The 22368-nt window shown below is 44.7% G+C and overlaps 1 protein-coding gene across 1 annotated transcript in view; it reads left to right on the forward strand.

Moving 5' to 3' along the window:
• The window catches only part of ft (cadherin-related tumor suppressor fat), a 116493-nt gene extending 99925 nt beyond the window's left edge, over positions 1-16568 (forward strand). Inside the window, exons 13-20 of the mRNA XM_075688409.1 lie at positions 575-2436; positions 2920-3574; positions 4421-4755; positions 5138-5241; positions 7338-7642; positions 8893-9101; positions 11089-11362; positions 12938-16568. Of these exons, the coding sequence (XP_075544524.1) occupies positions 575-2436; positions 2920-3574; positions 4421-4755; positions 5138-5241; positions 7338-7642; positions 8893-9101; positions 11089-11362; positions 12938-14622 (5429 nt within the window). The 3' untranslated portion in view covers positions 14623-16568. The remainder of the gene's footprint in view (positions 1-574; positions 2437-2919; positions 3575-4420; positions 4756-5137; positions 5242-7337; positions 7643-8892; positions 9102-11088; positions 11363-12937) is intronic.
• The last annotated feature ends 5800 nt before the right edge of the window (positions 16569-22368 follow it).

A 22368-nucleotide genomic window follows, 5' to 3' on the forward strand; every position in this document is an offset into this window, starting at 1 on the left:
ACTGTTAATGTGTTTTTCTTGTAATAAACCAGCTAGCCCCAAACAGTCTTATTGCATTGCAGAGAAGGCAAGCTTTTACAAAAGAGGTCGAGAAGACGCAAGCATTTCCAGTTGTGACATGCGAATTGCACATTATTGGCATAGTGAAGCCCACAGTGCTGCTGATTATTGGCAAACAGGCTGGTATTCAGAGAGGAACATTGCACAATTAAGAGCGTACCTATCTGGTTCCCAACACATGTCAAGTGCCAGTGGTGACTCTTTCATTGTTATATACAATTTCTTGCTTACCAAGAATTAAACTCGGTGTGTTCTTCAATGTCTTCCTTAAAGTGCCTTCAAAAAGTTGAATGCGGAGAGGGCAAGCGATTCTGGTGTATTTTGGTTGCCTTTGGAAGAGCTAAATGAAATATATGTTTTGTTATTGTGGCACTTTGTGCTGGAGCAGTGTCATAGCAGAAGGAAGTGATAACAGTAACTGTAGAGTAATGTCTTAATTGCTATTGTATTAAGGCAGGTTTGTGAGCTTCATAATTTATGTGCTTGACAATACAGAGCATCACTGTTCTTGCAGGTCTGAATGGACTGGTACGCTATTCAATTCAGTCAGGAAATGTCAACGACAGCTTCATAATGGACCCACACACTGGAGCAATGGCCATCCGTCGTGTCTTGGACTATGAAAGTACACCGGAGTTCCGACTCAATGTCAGCGCTTGTGACAGTGCATTTAACGTCAAGTGTGCTTGGGCAACATTGACTGTGATTGTGACTGATGTCAATGACTGTGCTCCAGAATTCAATGCTAGTATTTTTGATGCGTATGTGCCAGAAAATGAGTTGTCAGGGACTGTTGTTACACAGCTCATAGCTACAGATGCAGACTCTGGTCGAAACAAACTTATTCAGTATGCTCTTGTGGGTTCTTCCGATTTCGCCATTGACAGCCAGACTGGGTTAGTGACAACAAAGACAACATTTGACTATGAACAGGCCAGCGAATATGTCCTTGAAGTAGTGGCAAGCAACCCTGGATCACTGCAGTACAGCTCCTGTCAGCTGCGTGTCCACATCACAGGAAAGAATGAGTTCTACCCTCGATTTGTGCAACCTGTATTTCAGTTTGCAGTGAGTGAATCGACAGTAGTAGGAACGGCAGTGGGCCGTGTCCTAGCAACAGACGAGGACTCTGGACCTGACGGTCATGTGTATTTCCTTTTTGTGGGAAGCAGCAATGACAGAGGATTTCGCATTCAACCCAGTACCGGCATAATTACAGTGGCACGTGTTCTCGATCGTGAAGCCCAAGCTCGAGTTGTTTTGTCTGTGATGGCTAAGAATGCAGGAAGTATTCGTGGCAATGATACTGATGAAGCTCAAGTTGTTGTAAGCATTCAGGATGGCAATGACCCACCAATGTTTCTGCAACCACTGTATGAAGCTCGCCTCAGTGAAGCAGCCCCTGTGGGTTCATCAGTACTGACAGTGTCTGCAGTGGACAGGGACGTGCGCCCCAACAACCACCAATTTTTCTACTCAATTGTTGATGGTGACCCCAACAAATCATTTAGTGTGGATGCACAGACAGGACTTCTACAAACTTCAATGCCTTTGGATCGTGAAGCAGTGCCAGTTTACTCCTTGACTGTGGCTGCAATTGATCATGGAAGTCCACCGCAAACAGGAACAACAGTGGTTCGTGTGACGTTGGATGATGTCAATGATAATGGCCCTGAGCTTGAGCCAGCAGATCTTTTGGGATACGTGCTTGAAGATGAGCCACCTTACACTAGTGTCATCACCTTGTCTGCCAGGGACCCTGACTTAGCACCCAATGGAGCACCCTTTACATACTCGCTGGTTGGTGGAGCCAGGAAGAGCTTGTTTGAACTCGACCGTGACACTGGACTCTTAAGGACCACACAGCGCCTTGACCGAGAGGCAACCCCATCAATACAGCTCTTGGTTGAAGTACAGGACAGTGGCACTCCACCCATGCGAGCACGGCACACCCTTACTATAATGCTGGTTGACAAAAATGACAGCCCTTCGGCACCACGCTTGGTGACAGTCATGGTCTGGGTCTACCAAAATCTGTTTCCAGGAGGCAAGATTGCAGATGTAAGGCCCCTTGACCCTGACACCACAGGTGAATACCAGTGTCGCCTTCAAGGTCGTGATGCGATATTCAGCATTGTAAGCTACTGTGACCTCCACGCATCTCGTCTGCTCAGCCCCAGCAACTACAGCCTCACTGTACGTGGAAATGATGGCTATCACCAAGATGTGACATCAACCGTGAATGTGCAGTTCAAGGCTTTTGACAATGCTACCGTAGAAAACAGCATCTCTCTGAACATTGTCAATCAGTCTGCCCACGACTTCTTGAGTTCCACCTACGACCGGTTCCTTGGGCTGCTGGGACATGTACTCGAGGTGAGCACCTAATTTTTATATAGTGCCAGAAATAAACAGGCCTCGTTTGATTTCCAGTAGCTAAAGCTCACGAATGGCTGCCTCAACATGATGGCGCAAGCCATTTTATTAATCTGTTCCTATGTCATTCAAAACAGCATGTATGCGGTTTCTTTTAAATAAATAAATCCTAGGAATGTTCCTGTGTGAAAAATTGTGGGCTTAAGGCCACATATTTTAAAAATGATTGAAATAATGATACATCAGCCGTTCGGAAGACTAAACCAAACCCTCACTCAACTAAACCCTCATAAATATTTCACATAAAGAAAGAAAAAAAAATGAGAAAAAAAAAGAACCAGGGTGGAGCTGGGGGAGGGGGGGGGGGAGGGAGAGTGTTCCCAGAAATGATAACAATTTTGACGCAGTGACAGCAAATTGTATTTAACTATGCCGAACCAATAGCGGCTACATTAAAATCAATACAAACTTCACTTTGTGCAGGGTTTGGGCACACCAGTCATCTACAGCATGACGGATGTACAAGGACAGCTCCAACTGGCCCTTGCTGTGAAAAGGTCATCCGGAGCACTGGTAACCCCCGAAAAGGTGGTTCGGCGCCTAGAAGCCAGGAAGGACTCCCTGCAAGGGATGCTCACCAAGACCATCTTAGTTGGCTATGAGCCGTGCGTGAGCTCACCTTGTCAGCACGGTGGCACCTGCCACAGCTACCTCGACCTGCAGCCGTCCCTCCTCATCCTAGATTCACCCCAGCTCGTGTTTGTGTCACCCCGTGCAAGTCGCTCGTTTGCCTGTTCCTGCCCCAGTGGCTTTTCTGGAGACCAGTGCCAGGATCAGCTGGATCCGTGCTCACCAAACCCATGTGCGGATGGCGCACCCTGCCAACCGGACATTGAAGCAGGCTTCCGGTGTACATGTCCACCTGACCGGCAAGGCCCACGCTGCAAAAGCCCACGTCAAGAAAGCTGTGCCAGCTCACCTTGCAAAAACGGTGGCAGCTGCAGGGAGGCCCCTGGTGGCTCCTTCTTCTGCCTCTGCAGGCTCGGCTTCAAAGGAAGCTTGTGTGAGCAGGCAGCTGACGGGTGCAGGCCAAGTCGGTGCCGCAACGGGGGTACCTGCATCAGTGACGGGCCCGCAGGTTTGTGGCATGCCACTAATTTATTATGCTCTTTGTGATATGTTGTTTGCACTTTCTTGTTTCTTGCTCACAAAGAGATTCTTTTGTTTTGACAGTAACAACCACCACAGACACACTCTAAGACATAAAAGAGTCTCCAAAATCTGTTTCACATGTCACAAGTTTGCTGTAACGTAGATGCCCCAAATGTCAAGTTGTAGCCAAATAGGTACCTTTCGGTAATTTGGAAATAGAGCAACCATATATGAGGCATTTGCAAAGCAAACTTATGAAACATACCTTAAGGAAATGTATATGAATTTTATACAGCCCCTGCAGGGACTTTCAACCATTCAGCTGTTGTTACTGAAGAAGACATCTGCCCAGTGTCCGTGAGAGGTAGATCACTAAATTTGAAGTTCAGAAAAATTAATGCTAGCATGCTTGCAAAGTAGAATGTGCATTATTGTGGAGCTCTCGCTGACCGATCTGCTCAAATAAAATGGTTCGCATGAACCACATTTCTTTTACTTTATTAGCCAGAATTGATAATTCAGTCATTGATCACAGCAATCATCAGACTTCCACCTCTATTATGTTTGACAATAATCTAATGCAGAGACAAACTTACTCCCATGATTGAACTCCTGGTGGCTGATGCAAGCTTCAATTTTCGATTTAATGCCACATTATATGAGATTGTGCATAGGTAAATGTCTGTCTCTGAAAAAAAACAGAAAGAAACTACCACTCACCCCATAAGATGTTCTAGAAACTTAATTCAGAGCTAGATTCAGTTGTGTCATACAAAAGACCGTCTTCCAGTGTTTGCATTGCTTAGCAACCATTGTTTGTTCTTTCATGCAGGTTACCACTGCCAGTGCGAGCCCAACTACTTTGGAAAGCACTGCGAAAAGTCCACCTATGGCTTCCAGCCCTATTCGTACATGGCCTTCCCCTCACTCAAGCCAAGCACCAATGACATTTCAATCGTGTTCTCCACAAACCAAAGGGATGCGTTGCTCGCCTACAACTTTGGTGTTCAGAATGGTGGCCGATCTGATTTCGTGGCACTCGAGATTGTGGATGGCAAGGCACAGTTTTCCTTTGGGGGGTCGCGTACAGCCATTTCCAAAGTCTCTGTTGACAAAGAAGTTGCTGATGGTGGATGGCACAGAGTCACTGTCATTCGCAATGGCCGGGTAAGTTGAACTAATGTGAATAAAAGCCTTTTGAGTAATGGGCTGTGGTCCCCTAAGTGGACAGTCACACTAAGTTTACTAAACTTATCTAAAAAAGGAGTGGATTTTAAACCCTGCCTCTCGCTTAGAATACTAGAACAGTGGACATCTGATAATTTAACACTGGCTAATTTGATACAGTTGAATTCGATGCTCTTTTCAAGCACTTTAAACCCAAAACAAACTCACATTCCAGAATACTAATTTGAACCTCATGTACTCTAAGCCAATTTTGCATGTGATGCTGGGTCAAATGAAAGGATGTCAATTGTGCTCGTACCTGCATCTAAATAAATGTTGTGAAGATTCAAAAATTAATGCTGCAGTATGCTTTCCATTTTAGGTCGCATCACTTTCAGTCGTGAGCTGCCAAGATCATGGAGAATTTTGCGAAGAGTGCTCTCATGCCAACTCAAGCTGCTCACTTTCGGTTACCGGACAAGCAGGGTGAGTAAAGAACACAGAGCCTATAATTAATGTTGTGCTTGCACGCCATTTTTTAAGCATCAGGATATAGTGCAAACCAAGCAGCAAGAATAATTTGGGAAGCAAAAGAAAGCACTCTCCCCCGAACCTCAACTGTGTCGCAACGTGCAAATAGCACTGAGGCACCATCTGTTGTGTGAAGTTTGCTTATGGCAAAAGCAGTGGCAAAGTGTTTGCTTTTCAACCTATACTTGTTGGCCTACTTTTCTTTTAATACAAAGATGCTTAAACCATGAGATAGATTTCTTTCGGACTCAAGACAGAGAATTAGACAACGGAGCTTCTAGTGCAACACCCTTACAGTGACAGTGACACTCCGAATTCTGCAGGCAAATGGCCATAACAGATGTAACTGTAGAACAGCTGGGAATGTTTATTCCCGAAACTGTGCACTTTTCAATATGCTGTAAGCCTGGTGTATAGCCCACTCTGTATTAAGCTGAGCTATCAATTCACGTAGAGCAACACACCTGGTAAGCCTAAACTCCTCGTGCAGATGATGTGCTCACACTTGATCTTGGCACAAATAGACAGTTTGGCATGCCTGAGTAAGCACATGTACTGCCTCCATCATACTTGACCAAGACAAGCCTTTAACACAATTTTGCTCCTCCTGCGAAGGGTGCTGGAGAATTCTGGATTGAATATTTTGAATGTGGTAGTGTAAAGTGTCTTCCTTCCAAAGAATTCAATGCCTACTCCTTACAGCCTGCATTTATTAAAGTCAAGCTGCTAGAAATGTGTCTTCATTGTTTTGGTTAAGTCTGATGCCAACCATATAATGATACACAGCTGAACGGAGGACATCGGCCTATCATAATGGACTATTAATGCTGTTCAGTTATACTAAGAACGCTCGGGTACTGCTAGTCGACTGAAATCTGCCTACATCATACCGTTATACCAATTCACTACTTAAACCATATTTGTTGTCTATTAACATTGCAAATCAGGGTATGATGTTATGCTTGCACGTGAAGATCATGACAGTGCTGTGGTGTTCTGCAATGCAATAAAGGCGAAGTTTGAGAACACTGTGCAAACTTCATTGTCTTGTGTCTGGTGCATGATGGGGATGACACACACATTAAAATGGCGCAATACTGTACTTACAAGATACAAACAGGATCAGGTAAAAACAGCTTCAGCTTGCACAGCATTCCCTTATATGTACCCTTCTTTTATGGCAGTTGGGCATTACAACACTGTTGTCACCTTCATGCACCTCTGCAACGCAATGGTAGAGGTCTTGTTAAGCAACTGATGGTTCCAGTCTCTGTCATATGGACAGCAGAACATGCAATTCGTCTACAAACTGATGTAATACTTTCACGTCTACTGAGAAATGAGATGAGGCATGATGGATGTCTATGAACACATAGTAAAATATTTCAAAAGCATTTTGACATGCATAACTCACTGCAGTCAGGGTGATAATTTAGGCAAGTTGGTTATTGAAGTGCTTAGTGTGTTCTGTGCCAGTTCTTCATGTGTTTGTGTCTGTCAGTGCTAAAACAAGTTCACAGCTCTCTGCAGCTGTGTCCTGCTATAGGCAAGAGCGATGAATGGCTGCTTTCTTGTAAAATACGTTCAGGCAGGTCACAAAAGTCACAAATGCTGTGCAGCGCTTACCATAACATACAGAGCACAAGAAGAGATTTCAGTAGGACTAAGCTATAGTCCTACTGAAAAGTGCTATAAATGCTTGAGTATAAACAGTAAATACTCAGTGTAACGTAGAAAGGTATGCACCATTTGTGTAACTTGTCTCATATCTTCACTGAGCTGCAAATTCCTTTAGTGTATCGTGAATGTTGGCCATGCTTAATGCAAATCAGTCTAACAAAACACAAATAATATGGCACTGTACTTTTGTCGCTTTGTCTGCATTCTTGCTACTTACATTGTGTTTAGTTTATGCTGAACATGCTCACTGTTTAAGATAAAGACCAGCTAGCTTAGCTCCACATTCTTATGAGTTAGTACAATGTACCTGATTTGCTTTCCTAGTGTTCTTTCTAATGTCATGTATGTATACGTTTACCACTGACATGCAGGACTTTGAGCCTGAGCAGTCAGCCACTGTTTGTGGGTGGGCTGCCATCTGTGGAGCCACTGCTGGAGCGGCCCAGCCAGGTGGCAGCCGATGACTTTGTCGGCTGCATGCACAGTGTATCGGTTGATGGCCACCCACTAGCGCTGGATGCTCCCCTCAGAGCACAGTACACCACAGTTGCCTGCGGGCGCAGGGGTGACCCCTGTGCTGGTGGTTGCAAGGGTGGAGCACCCTGCCATGACCTTTGGTTTACAAGCCGGTGTACCTGCTCTGGAGGGGGCCTGCTGGCGCATGACTGCAATGAAGGTGAGCTCCCACGGATAAGCACATTAGGTGACCATCTCTCCCTCTCCCTCTTGCATCCTTCCTGCCACCGCTGCTGTTAGCAGTAACCAGCTCCATACCAGGCCAGACAACAGGAATGATGAAGTAGTTGAGTTACAACACTGGAAAAGAAGAGTTGAAATGTGAATGAGCCATAAGGTCATAGTAGTGAGAATGAAGTTGCATGACATGGTACAAAAAGAAAATAAACTAAAAAGCAAGCACTATCCTATGAGTGTTGTAATATCCTGTGCCGGCTTCCAGTTTCGGTTTCGAATCGGTTACGTCAGGGCGCCACTCAGTGCCAAACGCTGTAAGTACACTTGCTGCATTTCCCCCTCGCTGGGATAAAGTCATTCTTTGTCTGGTCCCCGACTCGAGCAGTCCGGCTCTTCTTTGCGGTGCTCCACGCCCCGCCAGTTAGGCCTCATGCCGTAGGTCCAACATCCGGCCGCCCCGTCGAAGCTACTACAAACTGGCGACGAGGATGGGATATTACATCACCTCTCCCTTGAGAGAAAAATGCGCCACTCGCTCACCTCGCAACAAGTGTCACTTCCTTCTGTCCACGATGTTCTATGTTACTTCACTGTTCGCTTAAGAGCACTCTTATTATGCTGCGAAATATGCGAAGGCAGATTTGAAGCTGTATTATGAGAATACGATGGTATAGTAAGAGAAAGTTTGACTTCATCATCACCATTGAAGCCCGTTTATGCTTGCAGTAACACTTAGCTGCTTTATTACACAACCTTTGTAAGAATGCTTTAAAATCACTCGGTAAATTTGCCATAATGGCAAAGTTGGAACACCTTAGCGAAAGAGACTAAGACATGCCTCTGACAACCAACCAGATATATTGGGGAACAGTGTGAGTGCCACACTCCAGAAAAGAGATACAAAGAGGGGGAGGCTTAGTGCAGTAGGTGCTTAAAAGAAACTTTTAATTGACTTTGCAAGAGCTGTCCCAACTTTATCAAACTTGTTGCAGCACAAAGGATAGAGAAAACAAGGTGAAACGATTTGAGTGAAGCCTGCTGGTCTGATCAGAATGTTAGGTCATTGCCATCCGTTACCGTTCGTGGCCAACGGCATTTAGCAAAAACCAGCTGCTATCAGTTGGGAATAGGCCAGTTACGCTCACCCCAGAAAATGTTTCATTGAAGTAGCACAACCAGTTATGATAACTCTGCATTCAAGTTCCCTACATGTTATGAAACACTCTCTTGCAGCCCTGGAGCCCTATTCACTCGGAAGCGGTTCATACCTGGAACTTGTTCCTCAGGAGAAGCACAGGCGAGCAGCCCTGCTCTTGCAGCAAAGCCGGCGCAGTGTCAGGAGCACTGCCAGCTTTAAGACAATGGCCTTCAGGCTTCGTACTAGGACTGATGTCGGTCTACTTCTGCAAGTGGCCACTGAGAGAGACTACACAAGACTACAGGTGAAAAACACAATGCTTTAATTGCACACTGTAGTGGTAAGTCAATGGCTATGGCGTTAAGTTGGTGAGCTTGAGGTTGCAGATTTGATTGCTGCCACCGCAGCCGCATTGCAATGGGAGTCAGATGCACAAAATGCTCACATACTTAGACTTTGATGCATGGTAAACAACCACAGGTGGTCAAAATTAATCTGGAATCCCACCACGGCATGCCTATAATCAGACTGTGGCTTTGATACCTAAAACCCCAGAATTTAATTTAATTGTACACAGTAGTTTCTTTCATGCATTTTGTTAAGCACCCACATGTAGCTACATTGTGTTTGGCTACTCACAGTATAAATATTGCGAGACTTGTTGCATTGCCTAACAAGTGGCTACCACAGCACCTGATGACCAGTTAGCTTGTACGTAAGTATTACCAAAAATTTACTGTTGTGCTAGCTTCTTCATGATCAATAACTTGCAACACATGAAAACCAGGCAAAGAGAGACACCCATGTATGCTTGAAGTTAGTGATGTAGTGCAAACCACTTTATAATGGATTCTATAAACAAACCACATACTATTAACTCTATTTACACTTTTAATTTGAATTCTCTAATAAAGTACCATATTGGATTTTGCAGGTCACATTTATTAAGGCATATGCTGCAACCATGCCAAGCCTTGCATAACTAGTGGTCAGAATGTTAAGCTCCCACTGTGCCAGCGTTGGCTAGAATGCTAGCACCAGAACACTTGTTTTCCAGCTGTACAAACTAGGAACAAATGGAAGTTGCATAGTACCAGTATCCTCTGTGATTGTAATGCTATGCTTAACACTCATACTTTTATGACGGCAAAGCTAAGTGGCAAAGATACCTGCTGATAAAATTTTTCCTCAATGGAAATCTATATAAAAAGGTTAAGCTAGATTGGTAGATTACATTCATTGAATAAAAAAAGAGGCTCATCTTGCCATGAACAGAAGCATTGTAGGGCAGAAACATTGTAAATATTAAAGAATTGTGATACCACCTTGACCTTCCTGCACGAGCTCCTTGTGATGCCATAGTTCTTCAGAACACCTGTTCAGGTCTAGTTAATTGTTTATCAATAGCGAATGTGGACCAAATGGAACAAATACATAAAAATATTGCAAAATCCACGAAGTCACATTGTAACATGGGTGTTGTCTTGGATGAGATTCAAGAATGAAAATATTGGCTTTGATTTTCTCCGCTAACAATCAACATCATAAAAAAAATAATGCAGCAAAAGCACTGAAGGAATACTCCATTAGCCTGAAGTGCTTCAATGTTTCACATTACTGTCTCTTGAGCCAAAAATGAAAAGTCCCAACTGCAACATGATAGGCATGTGCAAGCTGCTGTTAAAATTGATAGCATACAGTGATGCACATGCATATCATGTGCATGTACTATGGGGAGACAACAACAAATGTGCACAGATATGTACACGTGTGTGCAAGAGTAACACACCCCCAACCTTTTGCTTTCTCCAAAGAAAGCGGAAAGGAAAGAACAATTTCAATTAGCTACATCCTTCAATCATGCCCACAAAACTATCTTGGCTGCACAATAAATTTTCTTTCATTTGCTGATATGCCGTGTGCCTTGTCAGAAATCGTTTTCCAATAGAACAATTGAACAGTTGGCAGTGGCAAAAAATAAATTTTCGTGAGCTTAAAAAAATTGCCATGTGCCTTTTGCAACTCTTACCTGCCGCAGTGGCTTTGGATGTGGTTTTATGCAGCTGGGCATGACATCGTGGGTTAGATTCCTGACTGCGGCAGCTGCGTTGTGATGGGGGCAGAATTTGAAAATCTGTATGTGCCATGCTTTGGGTGCATGGTAACAAACCTCAGTAGGTCAATATTAATCATAACCCTTCTATGGCCTTGGCACATTCAAATCAGCCTATCAATCAATCTTTTGCTACTCAAGTGACACACAGATTCTCACCACATGCACTGGTTTGCAGCTTGTGGATGGACATCTGGAGTACATCTCTCAGACAAAGCAGCAGGACCCAGTGCGGTGGCGCCACCCCAGGCGCATCTCTGATGGCAACTGGCAAGACATCACTCTCAGTCGCAAGCTGGAATCTGGTGGCGCAGTCATGCTCGCTGTTGGGGACGCGGAGCATCAAATTCCAAGTGATGGCAGCCTTCATGACTTCCTTGATCCTTTCCTGAGTTCCTTTACCATCGGCGGACACTGGGACTTGAACTCAGTCACTCATGAGAATTCTCCAGGTAACACTATTCCCCTGCTGCTCAATATAGAATAAAGCCTAGAACTTTGCATGTATTGGTGATTAGCATATTTTTCGGACTACAGGTCATACCTTTTTATAAGCCACACACCCATTTTTCCTAGAGTTAGTAAAAAAAAAAAAAAATGGTATACACTGGCATAGAAACGTGCCTACTTTAACTTGGTTGGCATGATTAAGCACAATGATACATGTTTGTACACTCATCACAATATGTCTTACTTACCTGTTACCCATTTCTTACTTAAGTGTTTCCGTAAACAAAATTTTTATGACCCACAAATTCTAACCGAAAATAACTTCTACCAACATTCCTATTAGGCAATGAGAACCAACAGTTATTGCACTTGAAGCCATTGAAGGCCTCATCCTCCTGTCCTCCAAAGCTGTAAAGAAAGTTAAGCGACTTTCGCCACAGCATCACCGGGTCAACATCGTTGGTCTTTGAATAACTTTTAGACATTGTAGGTACATTGAATGCATTGCTAATGACGCACAACGTGTTAGGAAAAAAAGACACTGATATTGACCGTCCCAGCATGCATGTATAAGGTGCATTGTTGCATAATACACACTGAGGAAAATTTTGGAGAAAAAAAATTCAACTTATAGGCCACGAAGTATGATATATAATCGTAGTGTATAGTTCTTGTGCAGCTGTGCACAAACTCGGCCAGTCCTCCCGAGTAATCATGTGTGGGAAGTTGAAGGCACAAAGCCCTAGTACACTATAATATAAAACTGCCGTTCTGCATGCCTTCATCAAAATATTTCTTCAGTGCTTACGAGTAGCCTAATGTGTAAAATATCTGGCATAGTATTTGTTTGTACCTATTCGCAATACTGCTGATATTGGTTACGTGTACTCAGAAATGCTGGAGAGTTTTAACAGCTATCTTGGTGTAAGAATTCTAGAAGACAGCTTGCATACTTCCTATAGCAAACTTCTCTTGGGCATGACCCATATAGACATGTGAGAGATAGAACAGAGCATATGTACAAGTGAGGCCATGAATAGTTTTCACTATAATGTGTATTTATTTATTTATTTCGATACCTTATATGCTTGAAGGCGTTACAGAAGGGAGTGGCGAAAAAGAAAGAAAACAACATATCATAAGCAGTTAGCACACACAGTTATCTTCAATAACAGATTTAAATGCAGAAGCATTGAGAATCTAATGACGGAGGTGAACAAATGATTCCGACAAAATAGGGAAAGTGCCTTGGGATAGATTCACCCAGAGAACCAGTGGTAACTGATTCCCGCTGGTTTATTGATTGAGATGCCCACTGCAGTGCGTGCCCAATCAGTGGCCAATTGCTCTCGTACCCACTATTCCTGCACACCAGTGAACTTTGGGAATGCCTGTTTCATTATCAGTGGCAGAACTTTTACTGTGCTTTGGATGTGATTTATTGGTACACAAAATGCCATAAACAGTTGCAATTGTACATGATGTCCTTGGTTGATCCATTTCTGTGCTCGTGAAGCAATAAGATATCATTAAACAATGCGTTAATAAAATTACACAATAATTTCTTTTTGTTGCAGGTTCCTTTCAAGGCTGCATTCAGCAGATTGCAGTGAATGGCGAGCTGCAGTCTCTCAATGCCAGTCACAACTACTTTCAACTGGTGGTGAGAGGCACCGTGGGACGCAGCTGCAACCAGGAAGCCCTCGGCCTTGATGTGGCAGCTGATCCACTTGGCGTCGGCATCATTCTCGTCATTGCCTTCTTTGTGGTTCTGATTCTGGTTATCCTGGTCAGCCTGCTTGTGTTTCGTCGGTGCAAGCTCAAGCGCCCTAAAGCGGCAACCAGTAACACCCAAGCAAAGTCAAACGGGTGCAGCGTCATCAACCAACTTACAGATGCAACTAGGGCATCTGCACATCAGGAGCCCAATTACACTGAACCAGCCATGCCATCTGCACCAGAAGAGCATCCACGCAGCACACCATCAGCACCAGAATTGGTACCACCAAAGAAGACAAGGGAAAGGGAAGGCAGTGCCGACTTGCAGCAGGTTCGTGCTCCACAGAGGCCGGACATCATCGAACGGGAAGTTTTGCATGCTTCATCACCACTTGCGGGACCTCGGTGCCCAGAACAGCCTGCCTACAGTTCAGCTGAGCCAGAGCACTATGACCTTGAAAATGCGAGCAGCATTGCCCCCTCAGACATCGACGTTGTGTACCATTACAGAGTGTTCAGAGATGGCAGCCAGCTACGCAAGCTGCACAAGGGTGTACACAAGCACCCTGGCACACACAGGCACAGCCCAGCAAGCCCCAAGGCAAGGCACAGCCCACGACAACAGCTTCTCTTGCGACCTGCAGCCCGAGACAGCCCGTCAGCTTTAAAGATGCACAGCACGCCACTTGCTAGGCTCAGCCCATCTAGTGAGCTGTCACGCCAAACACCACGCATTTTGACTCTGCAGGACATAAGTGGAAAACCCCTCCAGACAGCCCTTTTGGCCAGTGCTCACCCAGGTGGCGGTTCCAAGCCTTTCAAAGATCCATTGACCAACTCTGAACGCAGTCTCAACAGCCCTGTGAGTCAGCTGAGTCGAAGCACTGGAAGCCTTCCCTCAGCCAAACTCAAGCAAGCTTGTGCTCCAGCTGCAGAGAGTCACTGTAGTCAGCCACTTTCTGGGCTAGGTCTTACAGCGGAGGAGATTGAGTGCCTTAATGCAAGGCCCCGTAACTCCAGCCTGGTGAGCACACTGGATGCTGTTTCTTCTTCTGGAAGTGAAGGTACAAAGGCTAAGCTGTCTCAATTGCTGGAAGATCGGCCAACTACAACCACCCTCCTAGATGCTGCTGCAGTTCATGACTCGTCAAGTGATGAAAGTGGAAACGACTCATTTACCTGCTCAGAATTTGAATATGACAATGGATATGACAAAGCCCACCATCGTGATTTTGGCCCGGGTAACATGATCTTCTCCAAGCTCGCTGAGGAGGACAATGAGAATGACGAGGACCCATCGAAAACGTATGATGGTTTCGACTCATTCAGGGGGTCACTAAGCACTTTAGTGGCCTCGGATGATGACCTTTCACACCTTTCTTACAAGCCCCCCAGTGGTGCAGTGCTTGGTTGGGACTGCTTGCTCAATTGGGGACCGAACTTTGAGAACTTAGTGGGTGTGTTCAAGGACATTGCTGACTTACCAGACACAGTCAGTCCACTTACACCTGGGCATCCAAAGCCCAATGAAGAGTATGTTTGAGCTTGCTCTCCATGAATACTCAGCGGAACCAGCTGGGTTGAAAATGCACAGATGCCAAAAGAAGTGAGTCAGGACATGTACTGTTATCAGGCAGCTTGCTCCTGAAAAAAGCAAAAGCAAACTTGAGAGTAGTCCGATTTTCTTATAGTTTCATGCAGTGATTACTAAAGGGAAGTCTGGTGCATTAGTCGTCAGCAGAAGGTTCTGGTATGGCAGGTTAACCAGCATTTGAATGATTGGAAGTACATAGCATACAAATAGATTAAACTTTTATCTCCTAATGGCATTTCACATTAACCTTATCAAGGCTAATCTGTCATTACAAATGAGCTATATTGCAATTATTAGCTTTTCCACCTTTGAGCACTATTGTTTGGCTATTTGCAGCATTTCCCACATGAAAAAAAAGAAAAGAAATACATGTTACGAAGAGCAATTGTATTGTTGAGGGTGGATGTCCGATTTTCTCTTTATTAATTACTTCTCTCCACCTTGCAGCTTTCCACAGAATTATTATGTCAAAGAGCAATTCCCTTATGGCAAGTGTTAATGTAAGAATGTTGCTCAGGCTTAGCTACATAGACATGCACAACATCATTTAATTCATTTGGCATCCCAAGGGTAAATGTGTAACATTAAATATAATTCATTTTAAATGCTGTAAAATTGTATTGCAGCATGGGATGACCACAAAATTCAATCAAGGAAGAGAATAGAAAAATGTCACTCCCTGGCTAAGTGAATGGACATTTATCATAGCCACGCTGGTTGGATGATTGCAGCATCAGGCTGTCCTTTAGTAATACTAGCATGGAACTCTACGGGTCTTGTTTTTAACAGCATGAATTTCATGTGTGGATATGCAAATGAAAATAATTAATAAGCAGGCTCCTTAATATGCCACGCCACTATGTCAGCTCAACAACAGCTTCCTTTTGGTATTTGAATCTCACGGAAATTTATGACAAACACAAATTTGATTAATTATAAGGAGTAAAACAAAAGTGTACTACATTTGTCAGTAATGAATCCTTTAGTGCAAGCGATTAGTTGGTTGCCTGTGAAAAGTTTGGGTACAGCAAAATGTGGCTGCCTTAGAAGACATCAATGATGGTGGATGGATCATGTGTTTGCTTTAAGCTTGAAAAGTGTATTGCATTAAGAGAGAGTAACTAATGCTGTGCTTTTGACCCAGCTGGTCTCCAGTGCTACACTGGTGCACACTTGAAACCTAGTCACATGAAATGCGCGTTAAAAAAAAGGAAATGTCCACAATGCCGCTGAGATACGTAGTTGGCCTAGCACTTGTTAAAGTTGCTGGTCATGGTTATTCTTGGCGTACGGGCCAAAGCGTAACTGCCATTTCCTAATTTATTGGGCCTGTTTTTGTGGACACTGTCTGATCATTTTGTGAACTAACGACACATACCTCATATCAAGCTTTGATTCAACTTTGTCCTGTGCTGTTTTTGTCTACGTGTTCCTGTTTTCAGAGCCCCTTTTTTGCTGTTTTTTTTTGTGTGTGTGTGTCTGTGTACCTTCCTCAGCATTTGTTTGTTTTGGAGCATATTTTGTTGCAGGTTCACATATGCTCTGAAAGACAAATACAGCATTCAAAAAGAAAAAAGAGGCCAAGTAATTTGCAGCACAAGACAATCAGCTCTGTATCTTGTCACAAACCGAAGCCATATTCTGCTGACTTCTAGTCTCAAAACAAAGTGCCTCTACGTTCCACAATGGCAGACTTATGCAATGCTATACATGTGGAATTGGCAGAAAAGGAAAAGTGAAGGTAGAAACATTTTGTTTTTAGACCAATTACTCAAGGCTGTTCTCAGACTACCTGTGCACACTCTCATTTGACCTCTTTACCATGTGCCATGTTTTCTTTTCTTTTTACAGTGAAACTCAACAGAAACTGAATAAAACAGCTTGTTGCTCATGAATTATGTTATGTGCATCACAGTTGTGAGAAGGTACACAAGAACGGATAATTTTTTCAGACCAGACAGCAATGAACAATTCTTTACCACTGCAACAGCCTGCTCTAAAGGATGCGCTTAAACCACACATGATAAGCAAAGATGCCGAAGCAGGCCTCTCTATGCATCTTGAATACTGCTACTAATATTGCAGCACTCACACTCAAAAGTAACGAAGAAGCAGGGAACATAATCACGCTTGCTGCTCTCCTGCTCTTGTATGTGTGCATAAAGCTTGCCGACTTGGTTGTTTCTTTGAGCATAAAATCCATCACATTAGTAACAGTATTGCATTCATCTGGAGGCACCAACTTCTGAATATTGCAATGGTATGTTGTGAATAAAATCAGCATAGACAGCAATTTTGGTGCATCAAGTTAGCATACGACGATCCTATAGCACAATCCTGAACAATATGAAGATGCACTGCAATGTATGCGGTTAAGTTTCAGTTGGTGTTATGTTGGTACAGAAAGATGGCAAGATACTGAACGGGTGAAAAAACATCTCCTATCAACCTATCAAACAACTGGATCACATTCAAATCGCACATAGAATATATACCTGGTAGACAAAAAATTAATGGTAAATATTCTGCATGTGCGAGCCAGTGACAGCAACAGCTTCGTACTTTGCAGACACTCCCTGTATATTCTTACTAGGTGGAATCAATGAGGAATTTAGCCTATTTGTTTCTTGACAAATGAGGAAAGCAAGATACACATAAATTCCACATTGACAGCGACAAAGGCTGACACACTGCTGCTGTCAAGGCGACTGAAAGGTAAGCATTTACTGGGATCGTTTTGGAGTCAATAATGTCAACATGACTTTTGGTACATATCTTGGGAGATGTAGCCTACAGCTTCCAAATCCATGCCACTATTGCAATTTCCCATCCCTATAGTGGCAACAGGTTTTTTACTGTGAGCTACTAGAAGGAAATAAAAGTTGGATGATGTTTAAATAAATTAATAATAAAAAAGAAGGCCATGTACACAACTTATATCTTGAAGAGATCAGCAGTACTGAAATACAGCAATTCATTCCCCAGAACCAAGCAGTTTGTCTGTCAGTCATCATACCTTCATGGGTGCACTGAGGCCTGACCATGTTCAGGCATCGTTGCATGTGACTAACAATTGGCAACATATTTTGTGTGCATGCGTGTCTGCACGTGCATGTGTTACAGTATGCCTGTTTTCATCATTGATACGTTGGTGCTCACGTCATTTCACGAAGCCTCTGTTCAACGTTCTAGTCAAAGCTGCCATGTGCAGTTGCAGTTAAAACCGTGTTAAATGCTCATCTTTGAAGGCCAACGCACGATCCAGAGATGTATGCATATGCGGAAATTGTGAAATTCAGAATGTGAAAATGACTTTTACCCTCTAGCTCATCGCTCACTGGTCAGGTGTGCCAAGCTTACAGGTAGAATTCCAGAATGTAGCGTCAACGGATATTTCTTAACCAAACAGGCACATTTGTCTTCCAGGCCTATTCAGCAAAAAACACATTTCAGGTGAATGGTCCATGCAATTAATGATTGGCAGCAGCATCTGAAAAGTTATTATTAGCATCAGCTTACATTTATCGATTTCAGTTTATTTCCCAGAACGATCAGCACAATAACAGCCCGTGTAAGAACAAGTGGCTGAGTGCGTGAAGTGCAGCTGGCAAGGTTATGACTAGTGTTGTAGAAGTCGCAGGGCGCCTTTTTCGTTGCTGGGGTGAAGTGAATGATTTCTCAAGCAGAGGTATTTTTGCATCTAGACTTTGTTTCGAGATACGATCGAGTAAAATCCGTCCCGAAACTTCGGAAGATATGCATCAAGAATGCACTTTAGTTTAATTATCTTATTTACGGTCCCATTTAAAGGGACACAAAACAAGCATGTTAATTTAGTCAATCATAACTGATAACACACTTTTACAGCACAAGAAACTTCAGTCGTACCGTGAGTGGAGTCTTGCTAAGTGTACAAACCACGTAACCGCCAGAAACGAGCTTAGAAGTTGCCGCCATGTACCGCAGGTTTCCGAACCAGCGGCTAGTGGCGCTAGCTCCTCGCGACGTCATGACATTTTAGACAAATTTTGCAGCGAAAAAGAACAGAATTAGATTGAATTCTGTTGGACCCAACCACACTCTTAAGAGTCTTAATAAATTTCGTTGCACAAAAACGTACTAAGAATGAGGAAATATTGTGAAATTCGTGACTTCATACTAACGCATATTGGCACTGCGGCCCCGGCCATCCGGGCGCGAAATTCAAGAATAAAGATATTGCCCTTATTAATTTACGAGACGTTCATTTGAGGGATCGCCAGCCGTTTGTGTGTGGGCGCGAGTAAGAGCGGGCGTGAGAGAGAAAATGTGTGGGCTTTTGCTCCTTGAATATTGGGGGTGAGGACTTACGGAGTCGCTATCTGTCGGAAGCGCCTCCCTTGCGTAGTATAAGGGATCACGCGGCGCGCTCCTCAAAGGTTTCGCTTACCGCGCTCAATAAAAACCCCACGCGGCAGCCCTCCTGGACAGTTATGTAAGTACTCTCAAATCGAGGGAAGTTTCTGACTGTCGATATAATTATCTTGGGCAAACTGAAAGCGCAGAATCGTTTACAGACGCTATCTCTTTACCGAATACGTACAGTACGTGAACGCCACTGCGCGCGGTCGCCGCGATGGAGTCTCCCGAACCGGCTTCTTGCGTGAAAGGTAGGCAAACGCTGAGAGTAAACTATGTGAAATATGTTCTCATAGTGGGCTGTCTGTATAACCAAATGGAGCATAACGGAATGAAGCCTCAAAATAGCGATCGCACGGGTTAGCAGCGACCGAATGCGCGTCTGCATGCATGTCCGCGCACAATGTTTTGCTTTCGCTGCGAACGCGTTTTCGCACAATGCCGTGAGCTTTAGACCGCAGCATATGAGCATTTGACAGTACAATCGCAACCATTGTTGCGTGGACGCTATCAGAACTGTTCAAAAATAATTTCGTTATAGACACTTCGACGCCTACGGCAAGTGTGATGTGCCGTCGCGACGATTCAATCTTTTTTTTTTTTGTCTTCTAAATTCTTGCACATTTCAATATTATTTCTCAAGTTGCGTCGCACTGTATGTTTATCGGTCTTCTCAGCATGCGATTTCCCTCTACTTGATTTTCGTAATCCAGTGCATTAATTCATAACACAAACATGACCATATGCCGTGCCTTTTTTTAATGTGCGTCTTACCGCTCCCTTTCCGTTCCAATGAACTTGCCAGTACCTAGCATCAACAAGTTCATAGACCAAACCATCATGACATTAGCCGGACAGCGGGCGCGGGCGAGCGTCTCAGTGCGCGTTTTCTGCTGCTCACAGAACATCGCAGTCCCGGCGCCGTAGCAGAAATCTTCCTCGCGTCTGTGCTTGCTGCATACCTGAGTTGTAGCCGAAGGCTGTCTGCCGGTTCTAAGTTTCGCCAGCCAAGCTTCACGCAGCTCCTTGTCCTGCAGCTAGGTGTGAATAAGGCTGACACTGGCCTCCGTTGCGTACGGCACTGCGGCACCGAACCTACCATGCTGCACGCCTCCAAAGGCAGCCACTACATATTATAGTGGTTTCAAATGTTGTCAAGCAGACACCCAAGGCGGTAAAGCCTCACCACTTAATCAGAACCGCGGCGCAGGTGGGACTTCAAAACTTTCGTTTTCAGCTCGCTTCGGGGCTTCCAAAGCAGCCGACGCGGCCGCTGTGTCCACGTGATCCCTCATGCCACGTCACGCCGACGGTGGCGCCAGCTTTTCCAGTGGTGGAGCTCGCCTCCAATATGAGTCGGCCTAGGTCCTACAGAGGAGGTATCTTGTAGGCGTTTGTCCCTAGGCGTGCCGGCATTGTGAAGTGGGGTCGAGTTTGTTTACGCTCGGACACTGGCTGCCGGCGCAGTAACATAGGTGAAGCAGCGGGCACTGACGCTCGATTTGGCGACCACTGTGTCGAAAAGACTGTCTCGCACCTGCGGCAAGCTGGCGGCTGGACGCAATTATATTTATTCAATCGTATTTTTTACTACTTGTAACAACGTGTCATTATTTCGCATTATTGGCGGCGCCTCCAGGACACCAAAGCGGCAACGGGGACGCCAAAGCTAGCACCCAGACAGCTTGCTAGTCATGTGGGTTGGGGATAGCCGAGGCCTGTGCGTGCCAGGGGTGTGTAAGATCGGCTGTCCACTATCGCGGACAGCCAATTTTTTATGCGAACACCCCCTGGCACGCTTCGGCCTCCGCGGCCCTAACCCGCGGGCCACCCTGCTTCCAGCTTTGATTTCCCCGCTACCCCTTGGGTACCCTGGATATCCTGCGTCACCTGCTTTATTATAACATCAGGGGCTCCCCTGAGGGATCCGTTTGCCGGTTACCTCTGCCTTCCTGAAGCTGTGCTTCTAAAAAAATCTAATCTATCGTCGCGACGAAAAAAGTGACCCGCGACTTATACAACACCAGTCAGAACCTTGCGCCTTCAGACACAGCGATCACCTTGTGGGGCATCCGTGCCGATTGCCTCACCGCACTCCACAACGCCGGCATGTCTAGGGGACAAACACATACAACAAGCGCTAAGAAACCTCCTCCGTAGTGCCTAGGCAGAGTCATATATTCAAGGAGCAAAAGCCCCCAGATACTTTCTCAAGCGCGCTCTTACGCGCGCCGGCGCGCAAACGGCTGGCGATCCCTCAAATGAATGTCTCGTCGTTAATTTTACCTGTTTATGGCCAACCTACATTTTTTCTTCTGTCATATGATTGAAAATCGAATTATATATAAAAAAATTGGGGCAGCTTCGCACTAGTGGCGTGAAGACTGGGCAAACAGCGAAGCTGGCGGCCCCACCTATAGGTTATTCTTGGTTCGGCTAAGTTTATGCGTGGTTATGCTTGGAGACTCGGCCAAGTTTTCTGCGTGGTTATGCGTCAAGGCTCGGTCAAATTTTCTGCATGGTGTCGTCGTTAGCCCTTCAAATCGCAATGAGCATTCGGTCATTAAAGTATGTACAACGCGTTGTTTTATTGTCAGTACCAGTCATTTCGTCATCATCATCATCATCATCATCATCATCATCATCATCATCATCATCCTATTTTATGTCCACTGCAGAACGAAGGCCTCTCCCTGCGATCTCCAACCACCCCTGTCCTGCGTCAACCGATTGCAAACAGCACCCGCAAATTTCCTAATTAAATCGCACCACATAGTCTTATGCCGTCCTCTACTGCGCTTCCCTTGCCTTGGTATCCACTCTGCCACCCTAATGGTCCAACGATTATGTAATCTGCGCATTACATGACCTGCCCAGCGCCATTTTTTTCTCTCAATGTCAATTAGAATAGCGTCTATACCCGTTTGCTCTCTGATACAAACCTCTGTCTTTCTGTCACGTAACATTACGCCTAGCATTCTTCGTTCCATCGCTCTTTGCGCGGTACTTAACTTGTTCTCAAGCTTCTTTGTCAGTCTCCAAGTCTCTGTCCCATATGTCAGCACCGGTAAAATGCACTGATTTTATACCTTCCTTTTCAATGATAACCGTAAGCTTCCAGTCAGGAGCTCACGATGTCTGCCGTATGCGATCCAACCCATTTTTATTCTTCTGTTAATTTCTTTCCATGATCAGGATTCCCTGTGATTAATTGACCTAAGTAAACGTACTCCTTCACAGACTCTAAAGGTTGACTGGCGATCCTTAACTCCTGTTACCTTGCCCGGTTATGCATCA

This window comes from Dermacentor variabilis, chromosome 4 (assembly GCF_050947875.1).
Source record: "Dermacentor variabilis isolate Ectoservices chromosome 4, ASM5094787v1, whole genome shotgun sequence".
NCBI lineage: Eukaryota > Metazoa > Arthropoda > Arachnida > Ixodida > Ixodidae > Dermacentor > Dermacentor variabilis.